The following is a 26,322-nucleotide window of genomic DNA, read 5'->3' on the forward strand; positions in this document are numbered from 1 at the left end:
CAGTTCTAGAGACTGTTTGCCTCCTCATATAGGACCCTTGTGATTGCACCCCCTCAGGTAATCCTGGATAATCTCCCCATCTCAAGATTTTGGAGAGATCCCTGGCCTCGCTCAGTGAGTTAAGAATCCGGCATTGCGGAGTTCCTGTTGTGGCGCAGTGGTTAACAAATCCGACTAGGAACCATGAGGTTTCGGGCTCGATCCCTGGCCTTGCTCAGTGGGATAAGGACCTGTGGTGCAGGTTGCAGATGCGCCTTGGATCCCGAATTGCTGGGGCTCTGGCATAGGCCGGTGGCTACAGCTCTGATTAGACCCCTAGCCTGGGAACCTCCATATGCCACAGGAGTGGCCCTAAAAAAAAACAACAAAAAAAAAGATTTTGGAGATTGGGATGTGAATATCTTTTGGGAGAAGGAAACCAGTATGTTCTACCACCTACCCAACACATCATAAATAGAATTTCATCGAATTCTTCAACAACACTGAGAAATATACTCTAGGATTTGCTTTTAAAGTAGAGGAAACTGAGGATTCCCTGCTGTGGTACAGTGGGTCAAGAACCCAACTGCAGCGGCTCGTGTTGTTGTGGAGGTGTAGGTTCGGTCTCTGGCCTGGCATGGTGGATTAAAGGTCTGGTGTTGCCGCACCGGTTGGGTGTAGGTCACAGCCGCAGCTTGGATTCAACCCCTGGCCCTTAAACTTCCATATGCCAAGGGTGTGGCCATTAAAAAAAAAAAAAAGTTGAGGAAACTGAGCCTCAGTGCAATTTGGGATTCTGCACAAGGTCAAGTAGCTGGGATGCAAACCCAGGTCCATGAACGGAAGCTCAAGCCAGCCTGCCTGGTGGCTTAGCCTCCACCCACCCCTCCCATTCCCCTCCTGTCTGGGCCTGTCCTGCAACTCCCTGGACAAGTTTAAGCTTCTGTTTCCCAACTCAACATGTTCTCCTGATGACAGTGTAGCCCTGGTTTGGTGTTGAGGATTGTTAAGCAAGCTGCCTCTCAAAACTTTCTTTGAGGCTTTTTTCTAGCTCTCCTTTATTCAACAAGCATTTTTTGAGTTATTATAGCTGGATGCTAGAGCAGCAGAAAAGAGAGACCTAAGCTAAAATGGACAGGACAGTCTCTGTGAGACATACTAGGTACGTCTGGACTGTAGCATTGTAGGAAGTCAGAGCTGGGAGTTCCAGGTCCTGGGAACTTCATGTGAATCTTTCTCATGGACTTCGGGGTGAAATCTAAGCTTCCGGGAATAAGCAAAGGCTTCTTTTCTTTTGAGCTCCCTGAGGGACCAGATGTGATTAATCTTCATGTTCTCTGTGTCTTTCAAATAGCCGTGCTTCATAAATATTTAAAAGTTGGGAATGACAGGCAGAGCAAAAGGAGAAAGCCGTGTCTGAGACCAACAAATGGTTAAAGGTCACCGCAGAAGGCACTCAGTCCTTTTGTTTTCTCTCTATTCTACCTAGCAACTGATAACACTAACTATTTCTCGTCATTTTATTGGGAGATGGCCCTGGGCGTTGCTCAGTTGCTGATTCACTCCAGAGCTTGGGGTATAGGTTCCTGAAAGATCAGCAGGGACCTGTCAGTGTTTTGGTTAAAAGGATCAGAAAGAGAAGGACTTTAGAGGGGCTGATGTTACCTCTCATCACTGTTTTAACGGTGAAGCACAGCGATGCTCGTGAGTACCCCAAGTTCTCTTTGCTCTGAACTCCAAAGCTGAGGCAGCCTCAGGGAAACAGCTTCTTCCTAAAACTTCTGGTGAAATGAAGAAGCCAGGGCAGAACAGTGTGTTCGTTAAACCCAGGACTTGTTGGAGCGATGGACTAGCTGTACAATTTGTGTAGGATTTTGATGTCCCCTGTCTTCTGAAGGGTTGGAAGTCATTCTGGAAAGACTCTCTGGGTAATCTCCTACTTCCCTTCTGAGCATTGTTCCCTTTCTTTTCTGCTTATAGCTTTTCTTTTACTTTTGTTTTTTCTCTCTACTAGCCTGGTGAGTCTCATGAGGATGTGGTCAGAGTTTCAAGGCCATTGAAGAGTTCCATTGTTTGGGTTTATTTGCTTTTCCTCCTCACCACAAGCCCTACCTGTAACTCAAGATCCCGGAAAGATAAAACCATGGTTCTGGACTTGTTCACTGGGTGTAAGATACATCAACTGAGTAGAGGAGGTTTTCATTGTTTAGGGAGCCCACATTACCAGGGAAGCAGGTGCCTTCTGTTGCCCCAAATACACAAGAAGGCCCATGGGCTGCAAGCCCCAGGCTTCTCTGCCCTAAGCAACTCTGGTAGTTGCTGTGTCCCTCTGCAAAATGCAGTTTTCTCTGAATAGCCCTTTCTTCGTGGTTTTAGCTCCCATTGGGCTTTAGAAACACTATTTGTTTGTCTAATTTCTACCCCCCGGGGGTATAACGGCCTCCTATAGTTGCTAGCTTCTGGGTGCCCCCATCATCTCTCATTTGTTCCCTTAACCCTGCCCAACCTCTGCAAGGAGTCCCTTCATTAAAGCGTCTTCATGTGACTCATCAGAGAGAAGGCTGTTACCTGCCAGGACTCTGACTGAAACATTCTGAGGATTGAGGGATCACAACTCCAGGAAATTGGGGTCACTGCTCCAGGAAATGTCTGGATGACTCCAACATCACTTCCAGTGTGTTGCTTTCATTGACTCCATAGCCTGCAGTAGTCTGCTCTTTCCCTTGTACTTCTGTAGCTCCTGCTCACCGTTTTGTAATTTTCTTTTCTTTTTGCTGCAGTGTGCAGTGGCCTGAAATAAAATCTCAGTTCCCAGACCAGGGATTGACCCAGGTTAGAGTGGTGAAAGTGCTGAATCCTAACCACTAGACCACCAGGGAACTTCTGGTGGAGTTTTGTAATTTTCTACTTACCAAAATCTTTCTTTAAAGTCAGGGAGAGACAGCCTCATTTTTCTCATTTTCCTTGTTCTCCCTAGTGACCAACAGGCACTTCATAAGTGCCTCCTGGGTGAAATTATGTTTCAAGGTGATGTCCCTAAGAAACTGAAGTAATCTGACCAGAAGCCATAGAGAACTTGGGCAGCAACAGTGACTAAATTCACAACTGTGGTTTACTCTAGTTGCAGAATTTGTATGAAAATGAAAGATGTTTCACACATTACAACTCCTCCTGTTCTTCATTTCAGCCTGTGGGAAACTGAGGTGGTGACATGGGTGGGTGTTATGGGGGTGGGGCCATGCATGGGATTTCTCTTGCAGAGCATCTAAGGTTTGTGAGTTTCACCTTGAAAAAAACCAAGGTCAGTCTCTCTCTCTCTCTCTCTTTTTTTTTTTTTTTTTTTTTGTCTTTTTAGGGCTGCACCACAGCATATGGAGGTTCCCAGGCTAGGGGTCAAATCGGAGCTGTAGCCACTGGCCTATACCACAGCCACAGCAACGCCAGGTCCAAGCTGCATCTGCGACCTACACCATAGCTCACGGCAACGCCGGATCCTTAACTCACTGAGCAAGGCCAGGGATCGAACCTGCATCTTCATGGATGCTAGTCAGATTTGTTTCCACTGAGCCATGAAGGGAATGCCCAAGGTCAGTCTCTTGATATCACTCTTAACTCTGTTGATGTATCAGTCCGCTTCACGAATAATGGAGTCCTTCACAGACAAGGGACTGATGATGGATAAGCCCCCTTGAATTGTCAACCAGGCTGGTGCTAAAATGACAGACTTGCAAATTATCTGTTTAGAAATGACCTTGAGTTCAAAGAGTTAACATGAGAAAATATGGGCATTTGCTACAGACTTTATTAGACTTCTTCAGTCTGTTTCCATGGAGCTGTAGCCAGGGTACATGAAGTAGAAATTTCTCCAAGATAATGATTTACTCCCCTAAGGCCCTCTTCTTCTTGGGTGACATCAAATCTATCTAAATCTGAGAGATTCAAATAATTTGTAGATTTCCTGCTGACTAGTTGGAATATCTGTCTAGTCTCACTAAAATCCATTGACCTCAGTCATGTTCTTACCCCAGAGGATTGCCACGAACTGGAGGAGGGGGCCTAGGTTAAAGATCAAACATGTGGCTCAATCAACACTTGCCTTATGAAACGCAAATTGAGACAGATGACAAAGGACATTCTTTCTGGTGGCCAAATTTATGTGTATTATGGAAAACCTTTCAAGAGTATAAGTGCCAAATCACATTTTGTTACAACTTCAATGAATCATTTAAAAGAGAATAAAATTCATAAAATTGCAATTCTTCTGGGAAATATAAGACGTATGGTCATCCTTGTATACAGAGGGGGCTGAGAAAGAACCCACCAGGGCACATTCATTCTCCAAAGCTTTACGTAGAACACAGTGGTCTCCCTGCGAACACACGGAACAGGCACCCTCCTTGAGGACTTGGTCTTGCTCTTCTGTCTGGAAGGTTGTTCTCCCATGGTTCTCTTCCTCACTTCATTCACGTCTCTGCTCAAAAGCCACTTGCTCAGAAGACCTTTCCTGATCCCTCTACCTAAAAGATCACCTCTCTTCATACTCTGTTTCCTTTCTCTGCTTTATTGCTCTTCACAACCCTTATCAGCAGCTGATCTTTCTTCTAGAAAGGAGCTCAGAGGGCCAGGACTTTGAGGTGTTCATTGCTGTATCCCTAGTAATGAGGACTGTGCCTACCGGAAATTCAGAAGAGAATAAAACTTACATGAAAGGAGACATTCACTGGTAACCTCCAAAGGATAGCTTCAAAAGAGGAGCTAGGAGTACCCGCCATGGCGCAGCAGAAACGAATCTGACTAGGAACCATGAGATTGTAGATTCGATCCCTGGCCTTGCTCAGAGGGTCAAGGATCCAGTGTTGCCATGAGCTGTGATATAGGTCACAGATGTGGCTCAGATCTGGTGTTGCTGTGGCTGTGGCGTAGGCCAGCGGCTACAGCTCCGATTAAACCCCTAGCCTGGGAAACTCCATTTGCCGTGGGTGTGGCCCTAAAAAAGACAAAAAAAAAAAAAGAGTAGCTGAAAAGTCAGACTGTCACATTTAGCACTTCTGGGCCCTGGATAAGTTCCTGTGATGAGAGGAGTTGTTAAGAGGGGGACTGGCAGTTCTTGATGCAGATAGAACCACCCACATCACTGCATAGTTTGAGAAGTGTCCAAAGGTCCTCTTAACTAAAAATATCACCCTCCACTTCTCCCCCTCATTCCCACAATGCCTGAAATTCCAGAGAGTAGTTCCCAGGAATCATAATCATTTTGACTGTATTAAGGCATCAGGCTACTTGGGAGGGCCATCGAATAATTGGGACTTTGTTGAACTGGTTATCCAATAGGGACTCGCAGCCAATCCTAGGAAGGTCTGGAACTAAGAGCCTGGGCAATCCAGGACAGTGAGTCATCCTTGACACAAGGGGGCGGGAGAGAGCAATGGTGATTTGGGCAAGGAGCCTGAAACAGAGCCTGGGATGGGGAAGTGCCAGTGCTTAGGACCAGCTGGGTAGTCTAAGGCAGAGGGACTTCCCACCTGAGAAATCAGAGTCTAATTCCTGGCTCCTCAATTTATGGATTCTAAGGATAATCTTGGGCAATTTTCTTCATCTGTCTGCATCCATTTTTGATCCATGAAATGAGAATCTTAAGACCTACCTCAAAGAGTTGCTGTGAGACGTCAAAGTAACTCATGTTCGTGAAAGGCTTAGCTTGGTAGCTGACCCGCAGCACATATGAGCTCAGGAAATAAGTGCTGTTCTGAGGGTGATGGTTCAGATTTTGCTGCCCTCCATAGCCCATGAAAAGTCCAACTAGGAGATTTCCCACCTCCTCCTAGTGGTATTTCTGGATTCCTTCATGTGAGAGCAGGATCTTTCTCCTCTAGCTGTTCAAACACTCCATTGGTACTTCTTTTGTGGCACTTCCTACTTGCTGTCATGTGTTCTTGTGTTGTATTTATGTCACATGCTTTAGCTCTCCAGTAATACTGTAAGTTCCTGAAGAAAAGAACTGGTGTCTCATCTTTCCCTTTTTGACATTGCCTCATAATTCCCTGTACATGGTAGAAACTCAATAATTATCAATTGTCCCCATGGACAAACACCTGAAAATACTATATCAATTATTTTATAATACAGTGATTTTTCACAGTCTTTTGTCCAAATGATCAAGCTAGTTAATCCGTGGGGTAAAGGGAACACCATTTAGGAAATAAAATCATCATTGCATTTGGTCTAATTGCTGTCCAGTTGTGTTGTTCAGACTTTCCAGCAATGTCTATCAGTGACCACTGGGACAGAGCAGCAAATGCTCTTTGAGAAGTAGCTTGACTGGCCTGGACAGAAGACCAAATTCAAAATGGTAGATTTCAGTTCAATAAGTGGATTGATGCTGATAATCTGTTCATGGAAAGAGAGAGAAAAACCTAATTTCATAACTTCTGCAGCAAGAAGAAAGAATCAGAAGATGTTATTGAATCACATGAAATTGCTGCTTTGGTAGATCAAAAATGGTCAATTACAGGCCTTTTCAAATGATTCAACCTTCATAGTTATCACCGAAGTCTAATCACCTATCATCTGTAAGGTAGAGCTTATCACAAGGTCTGATGTACCATGAGAGAAAGGGTACCATGGGCTTTCCCGTATTTTTCTGTTCCGAGCTACTGACTTAACATCTGTCAACCAACTTCCCATCGGAGCCGAGATAGCATTTTGGAAGCCCAGCTAAGGAGCAAGTGTGACTTATACCTGTGGGCACACCAGATGGGTAACTGGGTTTATGGCAAACGAAGAGGAGAAGGCTGTGATGTCCTGGACCAGAGCCACACCATGGCTGCACAAGGGTGGCCAGGCAGATGACTGGCAAACGGAGGCCAGCTTTTAGGAGCAAGGCAGGCCCTAAAGTCGGGGCTGGATCATGCAAAATAACTGCTTCAAAAGGTGATGTCAGTGATACCCACTTAGGATAAATCCTCCTGTTGAACAGTAATACACCAAGTTGGTAATACCTTTTTTTTTTTGGCTTGTTGGCATCTACGAAGCATGTAGACCCCAGATGTCATAAAAGGAAACCCAGATTCCAAGAGAATTTCTATACCAATCTGTAACACAATCTCTTTTAAAATTCTTTCTTCCTTCCCCTCCCCCATTCTTTGCCTGGAATTTGTTTCTTTGAAGTGTTTTTGTTTTTTTTTTTTGCTATCAATAGTTATGGAAGCAATTCCTACCTACTTATTTAACCCCTCACTCCCTCAGCTCCAGCACCAGGCCTTCTTGCTGCTCCTGGAATGTTGCAGGCTTGATCTTTCCCCAGGGCCTTTGCACAGGCTCTCCTGCCTGGATTGCAGTCCTCAGGTACCAGCCTGGCTCCCTAGCTCCCTGCAGGCACTTGTTCAGAAGTCCCCTTCTTAGGGCAGTCATCCCTAACTGCTGATATTTAAAATTATATATTGCTTAGTTTTCTCTGCAGCTTTATTTTCTCTATGGCACTTTTTTTTTTTTTTTTTGGTTTTTTGGGGCCACACCTGCAGCACGTGGCAGTTCCCAGGCTAGTGGTCAATTCAGAGCTGCAGCTGCCAGCCTATATGACAGCCACAGCAACACAGGATCCGAAACACATCTTCCACCTACACTGCAGCTCATGGCAACACCAGATCCTTAACCCACTGAGCAAGGCCAGGGATTGAACCTGAGTCCTCATGGATACTAGTCAGGTTTGTTACTGCTGAACCACAATGGGAACTCCTCTATTGCACTTTTTTTAAAAGACATATTTTATACATATATATATATATATATTTTTTTTTAATATTGTCTGCCTTCCTCCCCTCCTCCCACTAGGATGTAGGCTCCAGAAGGGCAGACAATTTAATCTGTTTTGTCTATGGTGTACTTAGGGAGGGCCTGGAATAGCGCCTGGCACACAGGAGGCACTCAAATTTGTAGAATACGCAGACGGATACTAAGCAAGTTTAAGAACTAATGTTCACGACTTGCTTTTCCTTTTGCCTCCATCTTTAAATAGCTGCATTTATCTGCTAAGGAGCCGCAAACCTTTTGATGTGAAGGAATAGAACCATTTGCAAAATCAGTCACAGATTCAAGCATATACAACTTTTGCAGACTCCAGACCAGATATAAATTAGATTTCAGCTCTGCTCCCCATTCTTTAGCCTGCCTCTTATGACAAGTTTTTTGTTTTTTGTTTTGGCTGCACCCACAGCACATGAAAGTTCCCAGGCCAGGGATCAAACCTGTGCCACAGCTATAACCAGAGCCACAGCAGGGACAATGCTGGATCCTTAACCCCCTGAGTCACGAGGGAGTTCTAGAAAAAAAAGGAAATTACAGACAGACTTGCATGCACAAAAGCTGGCCCAGCCATTTTGTGAACCATTTTTTTAAATGAAATATATCTTTAAAGTAAATACATATTTATAAGTGAAGAGGAAGGCGTGATCATCATTGAGTGGACGATCAGCACAAGGGATGGGAGTCTGACACCCATCCGAGTTTCTCCACAGTGACGAGGGTCACGCCTGAAGATTCACGTGCTGCAGGAACTCATGAAGGGAGCGAGAGCAGCGGGATAGGCCGCCTGGAAGAAACTGGGAGGAGTGGTGTCTAACCCAGCTCTTGGACACAGGCAAGGGAAGCCGTGGACAGGATACTACCCTTTAGAGGGGCCTGCTCTGGCACTCCCCAGCCACATCCTTTCCCACAGAGCCAAGAGTCCCTGAGGCCAAGGGGAGGTGCTCACCCCATGTCTGTACCACCCGCAGGTATCTGGGACCTGCAGTTCGCTGCCCAGATGACTCGGGGCTGCTTGGGTTTACATAGGCCTCTTCCTTTGGTCCCTCCTAAGGATGGACTATCCTGCCTGAGCCTCTGCCAGGCTCAAGAGGTGGCAAAGAGGCAGTGATTGCGGCTGAAACCTAAATGAGCAAGCAGGGGTGCCTGCATATGGGTACAAGGCCTTTGGCAGGGCTTGGTGGAGCTGGGGTAGGTAGAGAAGGCAATGGTTCCTAGGCCAAGGGCTGGGGGCTGGAGAATGGAGGCCAGCTTGTTCTGTGCCACCCCAAAGTTTGAAATTTTTCAATGTGAACTTGGCCTTTTGAGGTCACAGGAAGGGCTATTTGTCAAATGTTAAACAGGTTATTAGCTTGATTTATTCCTTTTAAATATTTGGCCCTCTGGAATGTGGGCCTCCTTTGTCCTCTTGACTCAGCCATGCAAACGTCAGAGCTGGTTCTGGGAGTGTTCAAGAGATGGGTTTTGATGACTGAGGAGGATTTAGATGGGTCAGGATGGCAGGACGAAGCAAGACAAGAGGCTCAGAGATGCGCATTTCCAGCCAATAGCGAGCAGGGTGGGGGAGGAAGCCACGGTGCTGCCTGCCCTCCCCTGCCAGGTCTTTGCATGGTGTGGGGGCCCCTGCCCTCCAGCCTGGGCTCTGCTTACCACTTAGGCCTCCTGTCTCCCAGTCTCCCCTGTGGTGCTCACTGCGCTCCAGGGCTCCTAGGCCATCGGTTCCCACAGCTCATGCTCTCCTCCCTGCTGCGGCACACGTGGTTTCTGCTCTGCTCCCATGTCCCTTCCCAGCTTCAGGACCTGCTCACCTCCTATCCGTCCCAGAACCTCCCCAAGACATATCTTCTCTGGAAAGTCTTTCCTGAGCACCAACGCCCCATGCTGACCCCCATCGTGACACTCTTCCCACGACTTTGAAACTGCTTTGCCGTCTCCACCAGACCGGGGGCTTCTTGGTTGAGCCTAGAGAAGTTCAGGGCAGAAGTGGCGGGGAGTGCCAGTTTTGTTTCATTTTAGCCTACTTTTGACCCTTAGTGATGATTACAATTCTTAGGGTGATGTTTGGCCAGAAGAAAAAGTAGAGAAAGAATAGAAAAATGGTCGAGAGTGTTGGTTTGGTATAACAGCAAAAACACTATGCTTTTTAAAAATTTTTCTCAGGAGGCTTGATGTGGATTCTCACTGGGGGTCCGTCAAGCAGATTCACCTGGTGTGTGTGTGTGTGTGTGTACACACCTACACGTGTGTGCACAGTGATGAGGTGGGGCCCTTATTCTTCTACCTGGAGCCTCTGTGGTGAAACAAAGGGGTTAGGTTATCAGAGTTTTCAAACCCTCAGGGTCCCTGGGGGACAGCTCTCCTGGGGGCCCCTTTCCCCACTGCCCAGAATATTTACTTCACTTACAAGTTGAGTTACCTGTAAAATTTCATCCTAAGATTTCCAAACCTGAACAGAACAGACTCCAGGTCTTGGCTAAAGCTCTCAAGTCCTATCCGGGACCCAGTACCTGGGGTTCTGTGATTTCTGGAAGAGGAACTGGGTCCCCAGGAGAACGGGTGCAGCGGAACATGGAAGCCCCGCATGGGGGTTCAGTGGAATGCAGCTCATGGCTCCGGATCCGCTGTGACTCTCACTATCCACCTTCTTTGCCTCCCTCCAGGGACTCACTCTCTGAGATATTTTCGCCTGGGCATTTCGGATCCTGGCCATGAGATGCCTGAATTTATTTCAGTTGGGTACGTGGATTCTTACCCCATCACCACGTATGACAGTGTCTCTCGGCAGAAGGAGCCGCGGGCCCCGTGGATGGCGGAGAACCTGGAGCCCGATCACTGGGAGAGGTATACGCAGCTGCTGCGGGGCTGGCAGCAGACGTTCAAGGCGGAACTGAAGCAGCTGCAGCGTCACTACAATCACTCAGGTGGTGAAGGCAGTGGAGTGAATGCTTTCCATCTCCAGCCCCCATCCCGGTAGAGAGGCCCCTGGGCTGATGGCGAGTGTGAGCAGTTGCTGAGCTGCATTCTTTTGGCAAAGCCTGGGCAATCTGGCTGATGGGTTCAGCGCCTGCCATCTGTCCTGTGCGGCTTCCAAATTGTCTGTTTCTTCCTCAGGAGCCCTTTGCCCCGTATCCCGATCCCATCCCCATCAGGCTGCTGACCTGTACCTTCTCCTTTCCCATCCTAAATTTGGCCATTGCCCATCTCCTTTCCTGGTGGCCAGGCTGAGGCAGGTGCTTGCCTGCGCCCAGCGCTTACTTACTACATTAACTTTCCCAGGGCTATTTCTGGCTCCTGCGTCTCTCTGCCCCCTCCACTGTATTAAAAAGTTTATCAATTGGTCACTCCCAATACAGGATAACGCCCAAGGCAGGGGTTAGCATACTCTCTTGGCCTGCAGTGGGTACTCTGCAGGTATCTGTCGTTAGGTGGGCTTATGTCACAGGACCCTCCTGGAGACTCAGTGATGCCATGGCAGGCCTGTGCAGTGATGTCCTGTGGGGCAGAGGAGGCTCCCAGCCAGGCCCCCAGTCACAGCACCTGGGCACCCACCTCCACATCCCCACGTAAACCTCTGTCCCCTCCTGCCTGCATGTGTGTTCCAGGGCTTCACACTTACCAGAGAATGATTGGCTGTGAGTTGCTGGAGGATGGGAGCACCACAGGATTTCTCCAATATGCATATGATGGGCAGGATTTCATTATCTTCAACAAAGATACGCTCTCCTGGATGGCTGTGGATAATGTGGCTCACATCACCAAGCAGGCATGGGAGGCCAATTGGCATGAGTTACAGTATCAGAAGAACTGGCTGGAACAAGAATGTGTTGCCTGGTTAAGGAGATTTCTGGAGTACGGGAAAGATACCCTACAAAGGACAGGTAAAGAGGAGAGAGAACACCTTGACTCCACATCCTCAGAACCTGTGTATTTTACACATAACTTCCTCTAATCTGGGTTGTGGTCGCCCTATTCTAAAAGCTAGTTTGTTACTTGGACTATGGTGACCTGTAACTCCTTGTGAAAACGTGCCCTTGTTCCTTTTTATCAGCATTTTGACAACATTCAGCACTTCCACTTGTCTTGACAGAGTGGAGTACCTCCAGGGACGCTCCCTTTAGGGGAATCCAGTGAGACTGAGCCTTCCATCTGTCAGTGATAAGCTGGGAAATACTCTGGGAGGTGATGCAATTCTTCAGGTTGTGTGGTCACCAAGGGCTTACACAACACTAGGATGAATGGAAATCTCCTTCACTTTCCTAAAGGGTAAACTTTATGATACAGTTTCTTTCAGTACAAGGCTCCCCTTATACACCGAGGATATGATTTGATTAGTCAACTTTAACACAGGACTTTTCATGTATGATCTCATTATTCAAATGAATTACACATGCATCATGCTGGGGGAAACTCCTAGACAAAACTGAATGTCTCTTTCCCACAGGAGTGATGTTTATTTATTTTAAAAATCACTTTATTGATGTATGTATGTGTTTTGTTTATTTATTTATCTAGTCTTTTGTCTTTTAGGGCTGCGCCCGCGGCATATGGTGGTTCCCAGGCTAGGGGTCAAATTGGAGCTACAGCTGCCGGCCTAAGCCAGAGCCACAGCAATGCCAGATCTGAGCCACACCTGCGACCTACACCACAGCTCATGGCAATGCCAGATCCTTAACCCACTGAGTGAGGCCAGGGATCGAACCCGCAACTTCATGGTTCCTAGTTGGATTCATTTCCACTGCACCACGATGGGAACTCCTGTATATATTTATTTTAATGGCTGCAGCCATGGTGTATGGAAGTTCCCTTGGGCCAGGGATTGAATTTGAGCCACAGCTGCAACCTATGCCACAGCTGTGGCCACAGTTGATCCTTTAGCCCACTGCATCTGGCTTGGAATCAAACCCAAGCCACTGAAGTTAGATTCTTAGCCCTCTTCCCCACAGTGGGAACTCCCCAGAAGTGATTTTTAATGGTGGGACTTTCTAGAACTGTGGCAGCCCCGTGACGCATCTGGGCCACAGATATGAATATGAATACTGACTCTCTTCTAAGCGCATCAGCTTTGGAGGCAGGTGACTGGCGTTTAAGTTCCAACACTCCCACTCACCTGCTGAATAGCCACCTTAATCTGAATTAAGAAACCTACTCAAACTGGCTTAAGCACAAAGAATTTTTAGGTGGTAAGCCTAGGTTCTGGGTCATTCTTGGTTTTAGATGTTTCCTGCAATGAAGAAAATTAATTGGGAAATGCAGTTGTCAAGTTCTAATATTGTATGCTCAGTACATAAAATATCTCAATTAAACTTGAACTTCTTCTTCCTAGAACCCCCACTGGTTAGAGTCTATCACAAAGAAACTGTTCCAGGGATCACAACTCTTTACTGCAGAGCTCATGGATTTTACCCCCCAGAAATTTCCATGACATGGATGAAAAACGAGGAAGAAATGGTCCAAGAAATGGATTATGGAGACATTCTTCCCAGTGGGGATGGGACCTATCAGACATGGGTGTCAGTTGAGCTGGATTCTCAGAGCAGCGACGTGTACTCGTGTCACGTGAAGCACTGCGGGGTCCACACGGTTCTTCAGGGTGCCCGGGGTAAGGACGGGCTGTGGCTGTCTGGGAGTGAGACTGAGGAAAGGGGGTGAGCAGGAAGCATGGATCACTGCTTGCTTCAGAATGGGTCTGCTTCATCAGAGGTTCTCTAACTTGGTCTCAGGACTGCTTTCTACTCCTAAAAAAATTATTGAGGACCCCAAAGAGTTTTGTTTATGTAGTTTATATCTATTTCTACTTACTATATTATAAATTTTAAAAAATTTTAGACACTAGACAATACAAGCACATTTTTCATTTGCCATCAAGGTGATGATGTCATACCAAGTAAGCCTCTAGAAAATGCCACAGTGACCATGTAAGAGAGAGTTTTTTTTTTTTTTATGGCCACACCTGTAGCATATGGAAGTTCCTAGGCTAGGGGTCAAATTGGAGCTGCAGCTGCCAGCCTACACCATAGCCACAGCAATGCTGAATCGAGTCACATCTGCGACCTACAGCACAGCTTGCAGCTGTGATATAAGAAGTGACAGTAAGAAAAATAGTGTTGGCTTCCTGATGATGACAGGGACAAAAGTCCCGGAAAGTTAAGACAGAATGGGAGAAGGACTTGTGGATTTTCCCCATTTGCTTACTTTCAGAATTGGAAACTATGCTTCTGGTGCTGAAAGCTGGTGCTGGATTCATTGTCCCAGCCATTGCCCTGGCTGGAGTTGGCATTCTGGCCTGGAGAAGGAGGCCCCGAGGTAAGAGGCATGTGGAAGGATCCTAGGGGGTGACAGACTGTCTCTCCACAGCTCCACAGAGTTTTATTTGCTGCATCTGCCTCTCCAAGCTCCATTTAGAAATAGGTTGGGCCTCATTTTGCCATCACAGGACTTGGAACACCTCTCTCGCCTTGTAGGGAACACACACCATGGATGATGCTTGCAATGAGAGTGGTCTGTTTCATTGGTGATGGCTGATATCAACAAAGTAGTACAATTCCTGCCCAGGGGGACTGTCCTCCTAGAAGTTGGGTCAGAGAAGACAGAATGATATTGATTTGTCTTTTTTCCAAACAATATCACTGTTATTCATTAGAATTGACTTTTGAGGGAAATTTTGCCCTTGGTTTCAAGACTCCAGTAAGTTTTCCCATTTTGACAAACATTATCCTGCCCCAGTCTTGTGGCAATCCTTTTTCTTCTAAATTCATCTTTCAACATATGAAATATGGAAAAGTAGATACCTTTGGAAGAGGGAACTCAAGGTAAGAAAAAATGGGAAGGGGAAATGGGAGAGATACAGGCTCTTGGCACCTTGGGGGAAAACCTTATTCAATAAACATGTATTAAATGCCCACTATGTTCAGAGTTCTGTATTGGATCTGGGGTACAGCAATGGAAAAGACAGACACGATCCCTGTTAGAGAGCTTATAAGGTTGTTCCCACCTCTGGCTTCACTAGGTGCTCAAACTGATCACAGCATAATATTTATGAGACCTAGATTATGGGTTTGAACCCCATGTGGGCTAGGAGTTTGGCTTTGCTTCAGACTTAAACCCCACTTCAGGCGATATCATACAAAGCATGCTCTTCCATCGAAGTTAAACCAACCCTCTCAGAAAACTATCTCTGAGATGATGGTCATTATGTTTTCTTTATAATAAAGCATAATTCCAATCCAATAAGCGATATCTGCTGAAGCAAAAAAAAAAAAAAAAAAAAAAAAGATTATTTTCTATTTTTACCTCACACCCTTCTCAAGAATGATACACATTGTGAGCTTTTTATCTTGTGGCATTTGTGAATTTAAAGTTTGTCAAGGACTAAGAGTATCTTGACAAAGCAAGCTAAAAAATGTCAATGCCAGCTTCTCAGATTTTGCTGAACATTGCACCATTTATTTTTGAGCTATACGGAAAAATGCACATATCGGACTAAAAACTCTTTTCCTTTTAGAGCAAAATGGAATCATCTACCTTCCTACACCAGCTCACGATGGGAGATAGCTGTTTTCCAGTTGCCTTTCCTCTAGGAAGCATGGTCTCCTCTGTTCCTTGTGGACTCAAATCCAGCACGCAAAGCCCTGGACCACACCCATCACAGACATGGACATACCAGACATTATAGGATTGAGTGTTCAGGACAGAGAGGAACCATGAAATTCTGTTCCTTAGCTCTAAAAGGACTGTGAGCTATCAAGATCTTCTGATGGGCTCCTTTATCACGTTTCCTCTAGCCATGGCTTGTCTCATGACCCAGCACTTCCTTACATCCCATTTGTCATCAGTGGTTTTCAGGTGGATTAGAGAATCTCAGGGCTAGGAGAAACCTTCAATCCAGGGTTGGAAATGTCTTCTCCAGTACCTCTGACTCGAGCATCCAGCCTCCACCTGAATTCCACCAGTGAAGGGCCCCTCATTACATCATAAAATGGCCTTTGTCCTCTTTCATGAGAGTGTTTACTATAGAAGAGCTTGTGGGTACCATGACTGTGACCCTATAGACAGGCTGGACCATCCCAGGAGAGCAGCCAGAGAGTTTTTGCAATGGCCTGTGAGTAATGGGATTTATACCTCTCCTGGCCCAAGAGAAAGCCAAAGTGCCCTGTTCTTTTTTTTTTTTTTGGTCTTTTAGCTATTTCTTGGGCCGCTCCCGCGGCATATGGAGTTTCCCAGGCTAGGGGTCTAACCAGAGCTGTAGCTGCCAGCCTATGCCAGAGCCACAGCAACTCGGGATCCGAGCCGCATCTGCAACCTACACCACAGCTCACGGCAACGCCGGATCGTTAACCCACTGAGCAAGGGCAGGGACCGAACCCGCAACCTCATGGTTCCTAGTCGGATTCGTTAACCACTGCGCCACGACGGGAACTCCCAAAGTGCCCTGTTCTTATGGCAGCTCTGCCTGGTAGCTTGGCATCTTGGAAATATACCTGGGCTTATCTGTGGAGGTGCTCTCATTCTTCCTATCTTTAGTGGAAAAGTGAGAACAATAATGATCAGGCAATTACCTTCAGTGGAACTGAACTACATAGACTTGAACCCAATTGAAATCTTTTATTTAAAACAATTTTTGTCAATTACAATCTTTTTTTTTTTTTTTAAAAGGCTGCACTCACAGCATATGTTAAGTTCCCAGTCCAGGGAATGAATCCAAGCCACAGCTGTGACCTACGCCACAGTTGAGGCAATGCTGGATCCTTCAGCCCACTGTGCCAGGCTGGGGATGGAACCCACAACTCCACAGCGACCCAACCTGCTGCAGTCAGATTCTTAAACCCACTGTACATGATGAGAACTCCACCAACTGCAGTCTTTTAATGTACAAATGAGAGTATGTTTATGTCTAAGAAGAGGGTTCAAGTCTAATTTCTGTCCTTCCTTTACTGGCTTATTGTAGATGGACCCCAATCACCTTTATCCATGTGCTCTTTCTCCATATATCTGCCCTGCGAATAAATAAAAGCCCCGCTGTGAGAATTAACACCGCCTTGATCCTCCTTATTCTTCCCAACCCTCTAAAATCCCTGCCATCATTTACCTCTTGTCCTGCCCTGTGTAGCTGCTGGTCCTGGGGTTGACCATCAGTTACACACTCATCTGTCCCACTTCAATGACCCTGTCTGACCACACATATCAGCTCTGATACTTATTTCAGTGGCCCCAACTTTGACAACTGACTTTGAACATGTATATCAGGCTTGAACTTTGCTCTCCCTGGTCTCTGACCTTTACCCTCTGGCCTTAATCATCATAGCCATGGGTACAGGCACACTCAGCATGCCAGGGCTATTCCTTGCTCCATGTCCCCACCTCCTTCCATGGATGAAGCCCCCATTGTACATCTCTTACCCAGTACCAGCTGAGTTGCCAGAGAGCACAGTTGATTTATTTTGCTTTTAGGGCTGCCATGCAATTTCCATACCGTCTTTGAGGCAGTGCTGCACTGTAAAGACAGCAGCTTTATTTTGGGAATGGTTTCTTAGGGTTAGAAGAATCGAGACAATATATTTTTGGATGGACAGTGACTCAGGTGAGGTATCGCTGAAAATGTCTCTCCATCTACCTGATCCTCTCATCAAAGTTGTGAATAGTCAAAACCTTTTTGGGTTCCCAGGGCCTACACTTAACACATAATAAAAATGTCCACACGGGGAGTTCCTGTCGTGGCGCAGCAGAAACAAATCCAACTAGGAACTATGAGGTTGTGGGTTTGATCCCTGGCCTCGCTCAGTGGGTTAAGTACCCGGTGTTGCTGGGAGCTGTGGTGTAGGTCGCAGACACGGCTTGGATCTGGTGTTGCTGTGGTGTAGGCTGGTGGCTACAGCTCCGACTGGATCCCTAGCCTGTAAACCTCCATGTGTCGCGGGGGAAGCCCTAAAAGACAATTAAAAAAAAAAAAAAAAGTACACATGATGGAGAGGAGTTTTTGCAGGATTTTTGTTTTTTCCTTGGGGATTTTATAATAAAAAGAGAATTATACGAATATAATAATAAAGGGAAGATTTTTCAATAATACCTAAAATTTTGCAACCTTCATGTTACGAGTGGCTCAAGATTACATTATTTCCTAAGATGTTTAGACTTACTGTTCCATTGACTCATGTTTGTTGATTACAGGGGCTCAGTCATTGGAATCTATGAAGTATTTGATAACAATCTAAACAATAAAAACCAAGAACCATGCTATCATCACAATCATTATTTTGGCTTTGGATTGTCTTAATATTTGGGTTAAGAATGTCAGGTGAGAGAAATCAGTTCAACTCTCTTCTTCATTGTCGTCTCTTTTTTTTACTCTATTTATTATCCCCTTTCTTTTGAAGCACATACAGAGCAAGATGTAGTATATTTAAATAGCAGTGTTCACAAGGAGGGAAGGAAAGAATTTGAAGAGCAGGGTGAAAGTCCAGTAAGGTTTTCCTGGGGGCTTGTCTGCTGTGCGCTGTCCTGTCAGAGGGCTGGCCTTCTCTGCCTCCCCACTATTTTCAAGTTCTTCCGGGCTGTTCCCTCCTTTCTGAGGAGCCACTGACTTAGTGTTTCCTCTTCTCTCTACTTTTGGCCTGAGAGAAGGTTGTTTCACAGTTATGGCCACAGAAATAGTTGTCCACTTAGGAGGCCTGTTGATCATTTTCTGGCAGGGGCGCTCTAAGTGGTCACGCCTTATTTTGATCACCCATGCCTGGGGTTTTTGTCCTAACATATGCAGGTTGCTTGTCCCCATGGGTGCATAAACTGGAGCGCCAGTGCATTCATTTACTGTGAGAAACACCGTGGCCGAGTGGGTCAGGTATTCGTCTCAGCTGGTCAGCACTGCTTCCAACAACAGCGTCTATGTGACAGTGATCACAGAGTGGTGCCTGGTGGCCCCCAAATTGGTGCACAGGGGACACATTCTTGCTCTTTAGCCCCCCCTTTCCAGGGTTAGCTGTTCTTTCACACACTGTTAGTTCACAGAATGTTCTTCAGGGAGCAAGCATTTGCCCAAAGCCTCAAGCAGTGGGCAGCAGCATCAGAGAGAAGTGGGGTGCTCTCCCAGCCCATGCCTGATTTACCACCCTTCTCAGAGGAAGAGTCCCCACTGCCCTTCCTGAAATGCCTTCACTGCCTCGCTTTCTTTGGAGGTTGGTCACCTTTTAACCTGTCATCTTGCTGTAACATCTCTGTACCTCCCTTTCGTTCTGGGTCCCCTTTCTCCAAAGTCCTTCTGTCTTCTGGTTGCCTCACACTCTGAAAGCTGTGTAACAAATCCCAAATCCTAGTGGCTTAAAATAACAACAATCAATTTATTATCTTTCATAGTTTCCATGGGTTGGGGATTTGGGTAGGTCTTGGCTAACCTAACCTAGTTCTGGTTTGGGGTTATAGCCAAAGAGCGGCTGGAACTGAAACAGTGCAGGACTGGAACAATGGGAGGTGGGGTCAAGCATCTCTCTCTCTCTCTCTCTGTGTAGACTTAGGGGATCTCCATGTGGTCTCTCAGTGTGCGTTAGAATGGGCTTCCTCACGGCATGGTGGCCTCAGGGCAGAAGACTGCTTACCAGGCAGCTACCTTCCCTCAGAGCACGTATCCCAGGAGATCAAGGCAGAAGCATGCAGCATTTCTCTGTCCTATGCTTGGAAGTCACATAACGTCACCTTCACCATACTCTAATTAGTCAAAGAAGTCACGAAGTCCTGCTCACGTTTCAGGGGAGGGTACAGGGATCCTAACACTCAATAGCAAGTTTGTCAAAGTCACGTTGTAAGAAGAACATGTGGGTGGGAGGTATTGTTGTGGCCATTTGGGGAAAGAGAGAACCTGTCACAACTGCCATGTCCCCCATCCTGTCCCCATTCCACCTTGTATCAGTGTCTGTCTAGGGCTGCTGTGACAATGTACTGCAAACTGGGAGGCTTCTAGAACAACAAAAAATTTTCATCTCACTGTTCTGGAGACCACAAGTCCAAAATCAAGATGATGGCAGAGCTGTGCTTCCTCTGAAGACACTAGGGAAACGTCTGTTCCAGGGTTCTCTCCCAGCTTCTGGTAGTTCCTTAGCCTGGGGCTGTATCCAGGCTTCACCTGCTGTTCTCCCTGGGTGTCTCTGTGTCCCAATTTCCCTTCTTAGAAGGACACCACTTATACTGGTTTGGGGTCCATGCTACTCCAGTAGGACCTCATCTTTAACTACATCTGCAACTACTCTGTTTCCAAATAAGGTCACATCCTTAGGTACGTGGGGCTAGGACTTAATCACACATTTTGGGTGCACACAATTCAGCCCATAGCACACCCTTACCAAACCTCTGCAGGCTCCCCTCCACCCAGCAAAAAGCCCCTTTTGCACCAGCTAAGCACTTAGTCAATCAAACTAATGAAACAAATTCTCCCTATGGTGAGACTGACCAGTCAGTCAGTCCACCTTAACGCTCTGTGAGAAGAGTTAAGTCAAATGAATCTGGCAGAATCGTGGATGGTTCTGGGGGAAACTGGGGGACCGGAATCCTTTCTTTAAATCACACCACTCGGTTTTCTTCCACTTATAAGACTCATCTCCCACTCCCTGCAGGACAAAGAAAGATGTTCCTGGCCTCCAACTTTCATCCCTGATGGTGAAAGCAGCTGCTCATTGATCTACTTGCCTAAGAGCTTCTCCTCTAGAGCCTGAGGCTTCTGATGATTGCTGCCTTTGATTCACCTAAGAAGGTCACGTTCTGCCAGAGGAGGGAGACTGGTGCCTTTTAGTAGGTTAAATAAGACTTCAGACCCCTGGACATAAGATAGCTGGAAGCACGTAGACCATCAGGAGCCCCTTGCTGAGGAAGAAACCCAAACTGGCTCCAGGGGAACTCACCAAGGTTGCACTGTGGCCTCTTCCTTCTTCCCTCTTCTTTCCCCATCACTGGCTTGGCTGAGTGAAAAAGAACGCAAAATACAGCCACTTATATGAGTGACTTACCATGTAGCTAGATAAACATCATACGTGCCATTAAATGTATCTTTCTTATAAATCTTGTTTGATTACAACACTAAACTCTGCCCACTTATTCGACTTCCGGCTCAGGAACTGACTGAGGAGAGCCACAACTAACCTATACAGGACATTTGCGTAAATTAGAAAATTGCTCCCTTTCTCTGGATGGACACTGACTGAGGCCAGGTCACATGGCTTAGCCAGCAGAACACAGAGTGGATTTCTACCCTATGTGGCCCCTTGTGGGGTGTCCCTGTACAGAGCACAACCTTACATAGCAGCTCTGTCCCTACCAATAGACAACAGAGGGAAACTGGCTGTAGACTAAGACGAATGGAGGGGGTGAAGGTAGAAAAATATGGGTCAAGTCATTCAAAACAGTAGAATTAAAAGCCCTGTTTGTGTATCCAAACAGCTAAAATTATCTGAAAGGTTTTACATAATCCTATCATGGAGTTTATTTATGGTGATCTATTTTTATCTTTTTATGTCATATTAGACAGTCTGTGATGCCTTGTATGTAGTAGGAACTCAGAAAATACTTCTTGAATGAACCAGTACAGTATTTTAATTAGCGAGGCCTCATGTACTGGTGCAAAGGAACAGTGTCATCTTACAGGTGAAGTCATCGAGGGGAAATAGCCCACTCGGGATCAGATGACGTTCGAGAGGCCCAGGATGGACACTCCAAGGAGTCATCTGAAATCTTCAGAGGTTTCCTCAGCATTAACATCCTTTATTTAATACTTTATCTTGTTATTGCCATCTGTGAGATTAGGGATCCCAAACATTCAAACCACTCTCCCCCCCACCCAACCATATTAGGGACAGGAATAGATGTGAGAGGTTCTTACATGAGGCACTGTTTTCTAGAAGGCTTAGAGAAGAGGTGCTGAGAAGGAGGAGTCCTCAGTCTCTTAGGTGCCCAGATAGGTGACCCTTAATGTATATCTTTTTATTCTTAAGGCCAGTAGAACTGTTATAGAATCTCAATATTCCTTTCTATGGTCACTTGGGTATTTAGTTAATGAAAGTTTTTGAAATACAAACACCATCAGTTCTTACCCATGACCTATGAGGTGTAGGAAACTACTCATTCTAAGGAAAATTGATCACGCCTGCATTCTCCTCGCCCCCTTCCTCCCATTCAGTGTTAGCTGGACCCGGCTGGAGCTTCTGCATTTGTTCCTTGGTGGGGGCTGGGTGTGAGAGAATGTTTGGGACCAGAAGGTTCTGAGTCGGTTGGGGCTAGACAGTTGGAACCGAGCGGCTGAGTAGCAGCTGGAAGGCTGGCTTGGCCTGGAGCCCTGGCAAGCTGGGGCTGGGGCTGAGGCAGTAGCAGCAGCCAGACCTCTGAAGGAGCAAAACAGGGGCCGGAGAGCAGGAAAAAAACAGCTTCTGAGAAAAGAGCTTCTTTAATGGAAAATAAATTCCGGGACCAGGAAGCTCCAGAACGAAATGGGAAGCCACCTGAATGGAAAAGGCAGTGAAACCAAGGGAGAATTGAGACATTCACCCCCAAGCTAAAGCAGTCTTTGCTTTTTTCCCTTTTGGAAGTATCAGTGTGGATTCTAAGGTGAATTGGTGAGCTGAACTGACTCAAAGCTCTCTATTTTTTTTTTTTTTAAACCAACATGACAGTAGCCTAAATAGAGAATTCTGGGAACACACAGAGAAGGCACAGACTCTAAGAGGTGACGATTCCGGGAAAATCTGAAAGGCTGGAGTAGTAAAAGGTAAAACTCTTGGAGTCCTATCGGCTGCTGAAATACAGCCCCTTGATGTACCTTAAAAGATCCAGAGCATATACTCTGCATTATTACTCACATAACGGCTACAGATACATGGGGCTGGGCATTGCACACCACAGGAAGTTGCCAAACCAGATGTAACCCCCAGAGGCTGAGTTCTTGGGATGCCTGCCACCCTACTTTTAAAAAACTGAATTAGTCATTGATCCCTGAGGATCAAGGAAGGTTGAGGACTACGAAAGGCAAGCTGCTCTAACCCAATTTAGGCCTTTGCAACTGAAACTGAGATCAAATTTCAAAGAACTGTAAACTTGCTCACCCTCATAGACCTGAGATTAGTCTACACAATGACGTGTTTATAGGCCCAAGGATGATATTTTCAAGGATTGTCCTCTGCCATGATGCATTAGTCATTGCTCTGTGTTGAACTGTATACACTGTACTTTCATTAAAGCTAGAGTTTATTTACTCCAATTTCTTACTAATATTTGCCACGATAGTGATATTCAAGTTAAAGTCTCATGTCTTTCATTATTTAATTGGCCGTTCATAGAATGTTTGTTCCATGAGGCCCGAGATTCTTGTACCTGGCACACAGTAGGTATTCAATACATGCACGTATTGACTAAATGAGTTGCTGTAGTACTTGCTATGAGGCAGACTATATAGCAACAGTCCAATGATGTTTTGAAAATCAGCAAGGGCAGAAATGTGCTTATAAGCAAGTCAAGCTCACGTGACAGAGAATGAGTCTAGGGAAGGTAATCTGGAATGTATTTCTATAAAGTAGACCCTGGGCTTCATGTTGATGGAAGAAATACATCTCTGACAGCGATGTTTTGAGATAATGCTGAAACTCATGTCGATAAAATGTTAGAGCCTGATGGAAACAGGAGAGCCTGCATATAAATACTGCATTAATGAAGGGGAGGAGGGAGAGAGGCGACGACATGAAGGGCCCAGCGCCATCTCCCTCCCCGCAGAAGCTGGGCTGGGCTTCCAGGGCCAACCGGCCGTTGTGATGGTGACATCTAGGAACTCAGAGATGTCCAGGAAGACAGAGTAAGTTCTAATCTTCTCGCTTCCTTTTGCCTTCTCCAACTGGCCAATCCCCAAAATTAACTCCCTCTCTCAACTCCTCAGTGCCCTGTGGCTCTGGCCCGCAGTGGACACTGGCTCCTCTATGCTGCACAGCTGTTTCCCCACAGCTTATCCCTCTGGCTAGACTCTGTAAGGATAGTTTGAATTCTATCTCCTTTGCTTGGCACCAGAGCGATTTTTTTTTTGGGGGGGGGTGAAGGCAGTTCTGTAACTTTATTTAACAGTCAGCTGTCCTCATCCACATTAACTGCAGATTTTTGAAAGTGATGACAGGTACATAGCTAACCAATGTGTAGAACTTGTTTGGTAAATCATCATCTTCATTATGTTTTCTGGACAACCACAGCACAAGAATCCGGTCTGGGGCATCTCTTGCTCCTTTGGCCCAGAAGGTTTCATTGGGCCCCATGTCAACGTGCACTCTGGAGTTTCCATCACCTTCATGGCAAATATCCGGATTTCCTTGATTGCCCAAGGGGCGCACTTCTTCAAACCCGCTCCATGGATGCGCTTGCAAATGTTGATAGTCCATTCCCTGTCGCCACCTTGGTGACGGCGGCAGCCCTTCTTCCCCGGGAGCCATTTCACCGGGCCCTGGTTGGAAAAGCAGTATCAGGGAGATATTAAGTTTTTTAGCTTCTCAGCCTCAGTTTTATAAACACAGGTGTGTAAGTACCCATCTCCCAGTGTTAATGTGTTAACTGAGATGTGTGTATGTGTGTGTGTGTGTGTGTGTGTGTGAGTGAAAGCACCCTGTGCGGGTCATGCCACGTGCTGCGTCCCTGCCTCTAGGTTTCCCCAGGGACTACCATCTATCTTCCATGTCATCATGGCTACCATTCGTGGCGTGTTAATATGAAGTGGGCACTGTATACGATGACCTCTTTTCCTCATAATATCAAGAGCAGGTCCATGTCTCTGAAGTTCAGAGAAGTTACGTTTCTTGACGAGTCCCAGTTCACAAGCGGCAGTGGCATCATTCAAACCCAAGTCCTTCTCCATCTACAGCTGGGCTCTTGCCAGTACACCACCCTATCTGCACACAGTAGGCACTCAATCAGTGCTTGATGAAAATTATAAAGTATCATCTATACAAAAGTATATTCTATAGTGAACCTTGAGAACAAAGGAATAAAAACAACTTTACATAGAATCAGATAATTAACAAAGTCCCTTACAAACTTGTGAACATCTGAATCTTTTGGCTTAGCCTTTGATAATGTGACTTAAATGCTGAATAGGGCCAAATGAAGCACATAGGGAGTTGTCATACATTTCATGGAAATGTCAGTGAAACCCATGGATAAGATTCATTCTAGACAACTCTTGGCAGATGGAAACAGCTGATGCACAAAAGGAAAATTAAAAGCTTCTGACTTCGCAAACACAGTCTCTTAAGGTAGACCCAGTGGTACCTAGGATTTTTGAACTGGGAGGTCATTTAGGGGCTATATATTCTCTCACTTTACAGATGAGGAAATTGAGGCTTGGAGAGCATAAAGTGATTTGCCAAAGAAACTCTAAAACCCATTACAGGCTTGATATCTCTATAACCTAATGTCACTAGTCATTAGTGAAATGCAAATTAATAAAACAGCTAGATATCACTACACACTTATAAAAACAGCTAAAATAAAAAGTAGTGACAACACCAAATGTTGACAAGGATGTGGAGAAACTGGATCACTCATCCATTGTTTGTAGGAACGCAGAATGGTAAAAAGCATCCTGGAAGATAGTTTAGCCACTTCTAAAAAAAAAACAACACCTAAATACATACTTATCTAGCAAATACCCTCCTGACAACATACTCCAGAGAAATGAAAACCTATGTCCACATAAAAATGGGTACACATTGCTCATAGCAGCTTTATGCGTAACAGCCAGAAACTGGAAACAACCAAAACATCCCTCCATGGATGAATGGTTAAATAATGGTACATCCACACTATGGAAAACTACTCAGCAATAAAAGAGAATGAACTATTTACGTATGCAACAATTTGGATGAACCTCAGGGCATTACATTGGATGAAAAAAGCCACTCTCAAAAGGTCACATACTATATAATTCCATGTCTGTAACATTCTCAAAATGACAAAATTATAGAGATGGAAAACAGATTAGTGGTTGCCAGGCTTAGGGTTGGTTGGGGGAAAGAGGTCAGGTGTGACTACAAAGGGGCGGCATGTGAAAGATAATAGCCATGCATCTTGAAGGCAGTGGTGGTCACACAAATCTACACATGATAAAATGATACAGAATTATACATGCAGAGTGTATCAGTATCCATTTTTTGGTTTTGATATTGCATCATAATTACATAAGCTGTAACCATGAAGAGACTTAGTAAAGGGTACCTGGGACTTCTCTGTACTATCTTTGCACTTTCCTGTGAATCTATAATTATTTCAAAGTAAAATATTTTTTTAAAAAATGGGACGACGTGGACTTTCCGCTGTGATGTAATGGGCTAATGATCTGGCTTGTCTCTGTGGCACTGCTAGTTCTATCCCTGGTCCCATACAGTGGGTTAAGGATCCAGCATTGCCGCAGTTGTGACGTAGGTTGCAGATGCTGTGCAGATGGGGCTCAGATTCCATCTCTGGCCCAGGACTACCATATGCTGCAAGTGCAGCCAACAAAGAAAAAAACTGAGGGACAATGCAGCAACTCATTTGTTTTACAGT

The 26,322-nt window shown here is 45.7% G+C and overlaps 1 protein-coding gene across 4 annotated transcripts; it reads left to right on the top strand.

The window, feature by feature from the left end:
- LOC100511275 (major histocompatibility complex class I-related gene protein) lies at window positions 1,507–20,459 on the top strand. Of its 4 annotated transcripts, none has more exons than XM_021063759.1 (6): window positions 1,517–1,683; window positions 10,440–10,700; window positions 11,382–11,657; window positions 13,103–13,378; window positions 13,978–14,082; window positions 20,376–20,459. In XM_021063759.1, the coding sequence occupies exons 1-6, from the start codon at window positions 1,638–1,640 to the stop codon at window positions 20,414–20,416; spliced, it is 1,005 nt and encodes a 334-aa protein (XP_020919418.1). In that variant the 5' UTR covers window positions 1,517–1,637; the 3' UTR covers window positions 20,417–20,459. The 4 variants fall into 4 exon arrangements, 3 of the variants coding, with proteins under 3 accessions (XP_020919418.1, XP_003130402.1, XP_020919417.1); XM_003130354.4 differs by lacking the exon at window positions 20,376–20,459 and adding an exon at window positions 15,281–18,021; XM_021063758.1 differs by lacking the exon at window positions 20,376–20,459 and adding an exon at window positions 17,944–18,021.

This window comes from Sus scrofa, chromosome 9 (genome assembly GCF_000003025.6).
Source record: "Sus scrofa isolate TJ Tabasco breed Duroc chromosome 9, Sscrofa11.1, whole genome shotgun sequence".
Taxonomy (NCBI): domain Eukaryota; kingdom Metazoa; phylum Chordata; class Mammalia; order Artiodactyla; family Suidae; genus Sus; species Sus scrofa.

What these genes read in the sequence shown, in the direction of transcription:
- LOC100511275 (XM_003130354.4), top strand. Translation starts at nt 1,638, where the DNA reads ATGTTACCTCTCATCACTGTTTTAACGGTGAAGCACAGCGATGCTC. An exon ending in GGTTCTTCAGGGTGCCCGGG is followed by an intron (nt 13,379 to 13,977) that starts GTAAGGACGGGC and finishes GCTTACTTTCAG; the next exon opens with AATTGGAAACTATGCTTCTG. An exon ending in CTGGAGAAGGAGGCCCCGAG is followed by an intron (nt 14,083 to 15,280) that starts GTAAGAGGCATG and finishes TTTTCCTTTTAG; the next exon opens with AGCAAAATGGAATCATCTAC.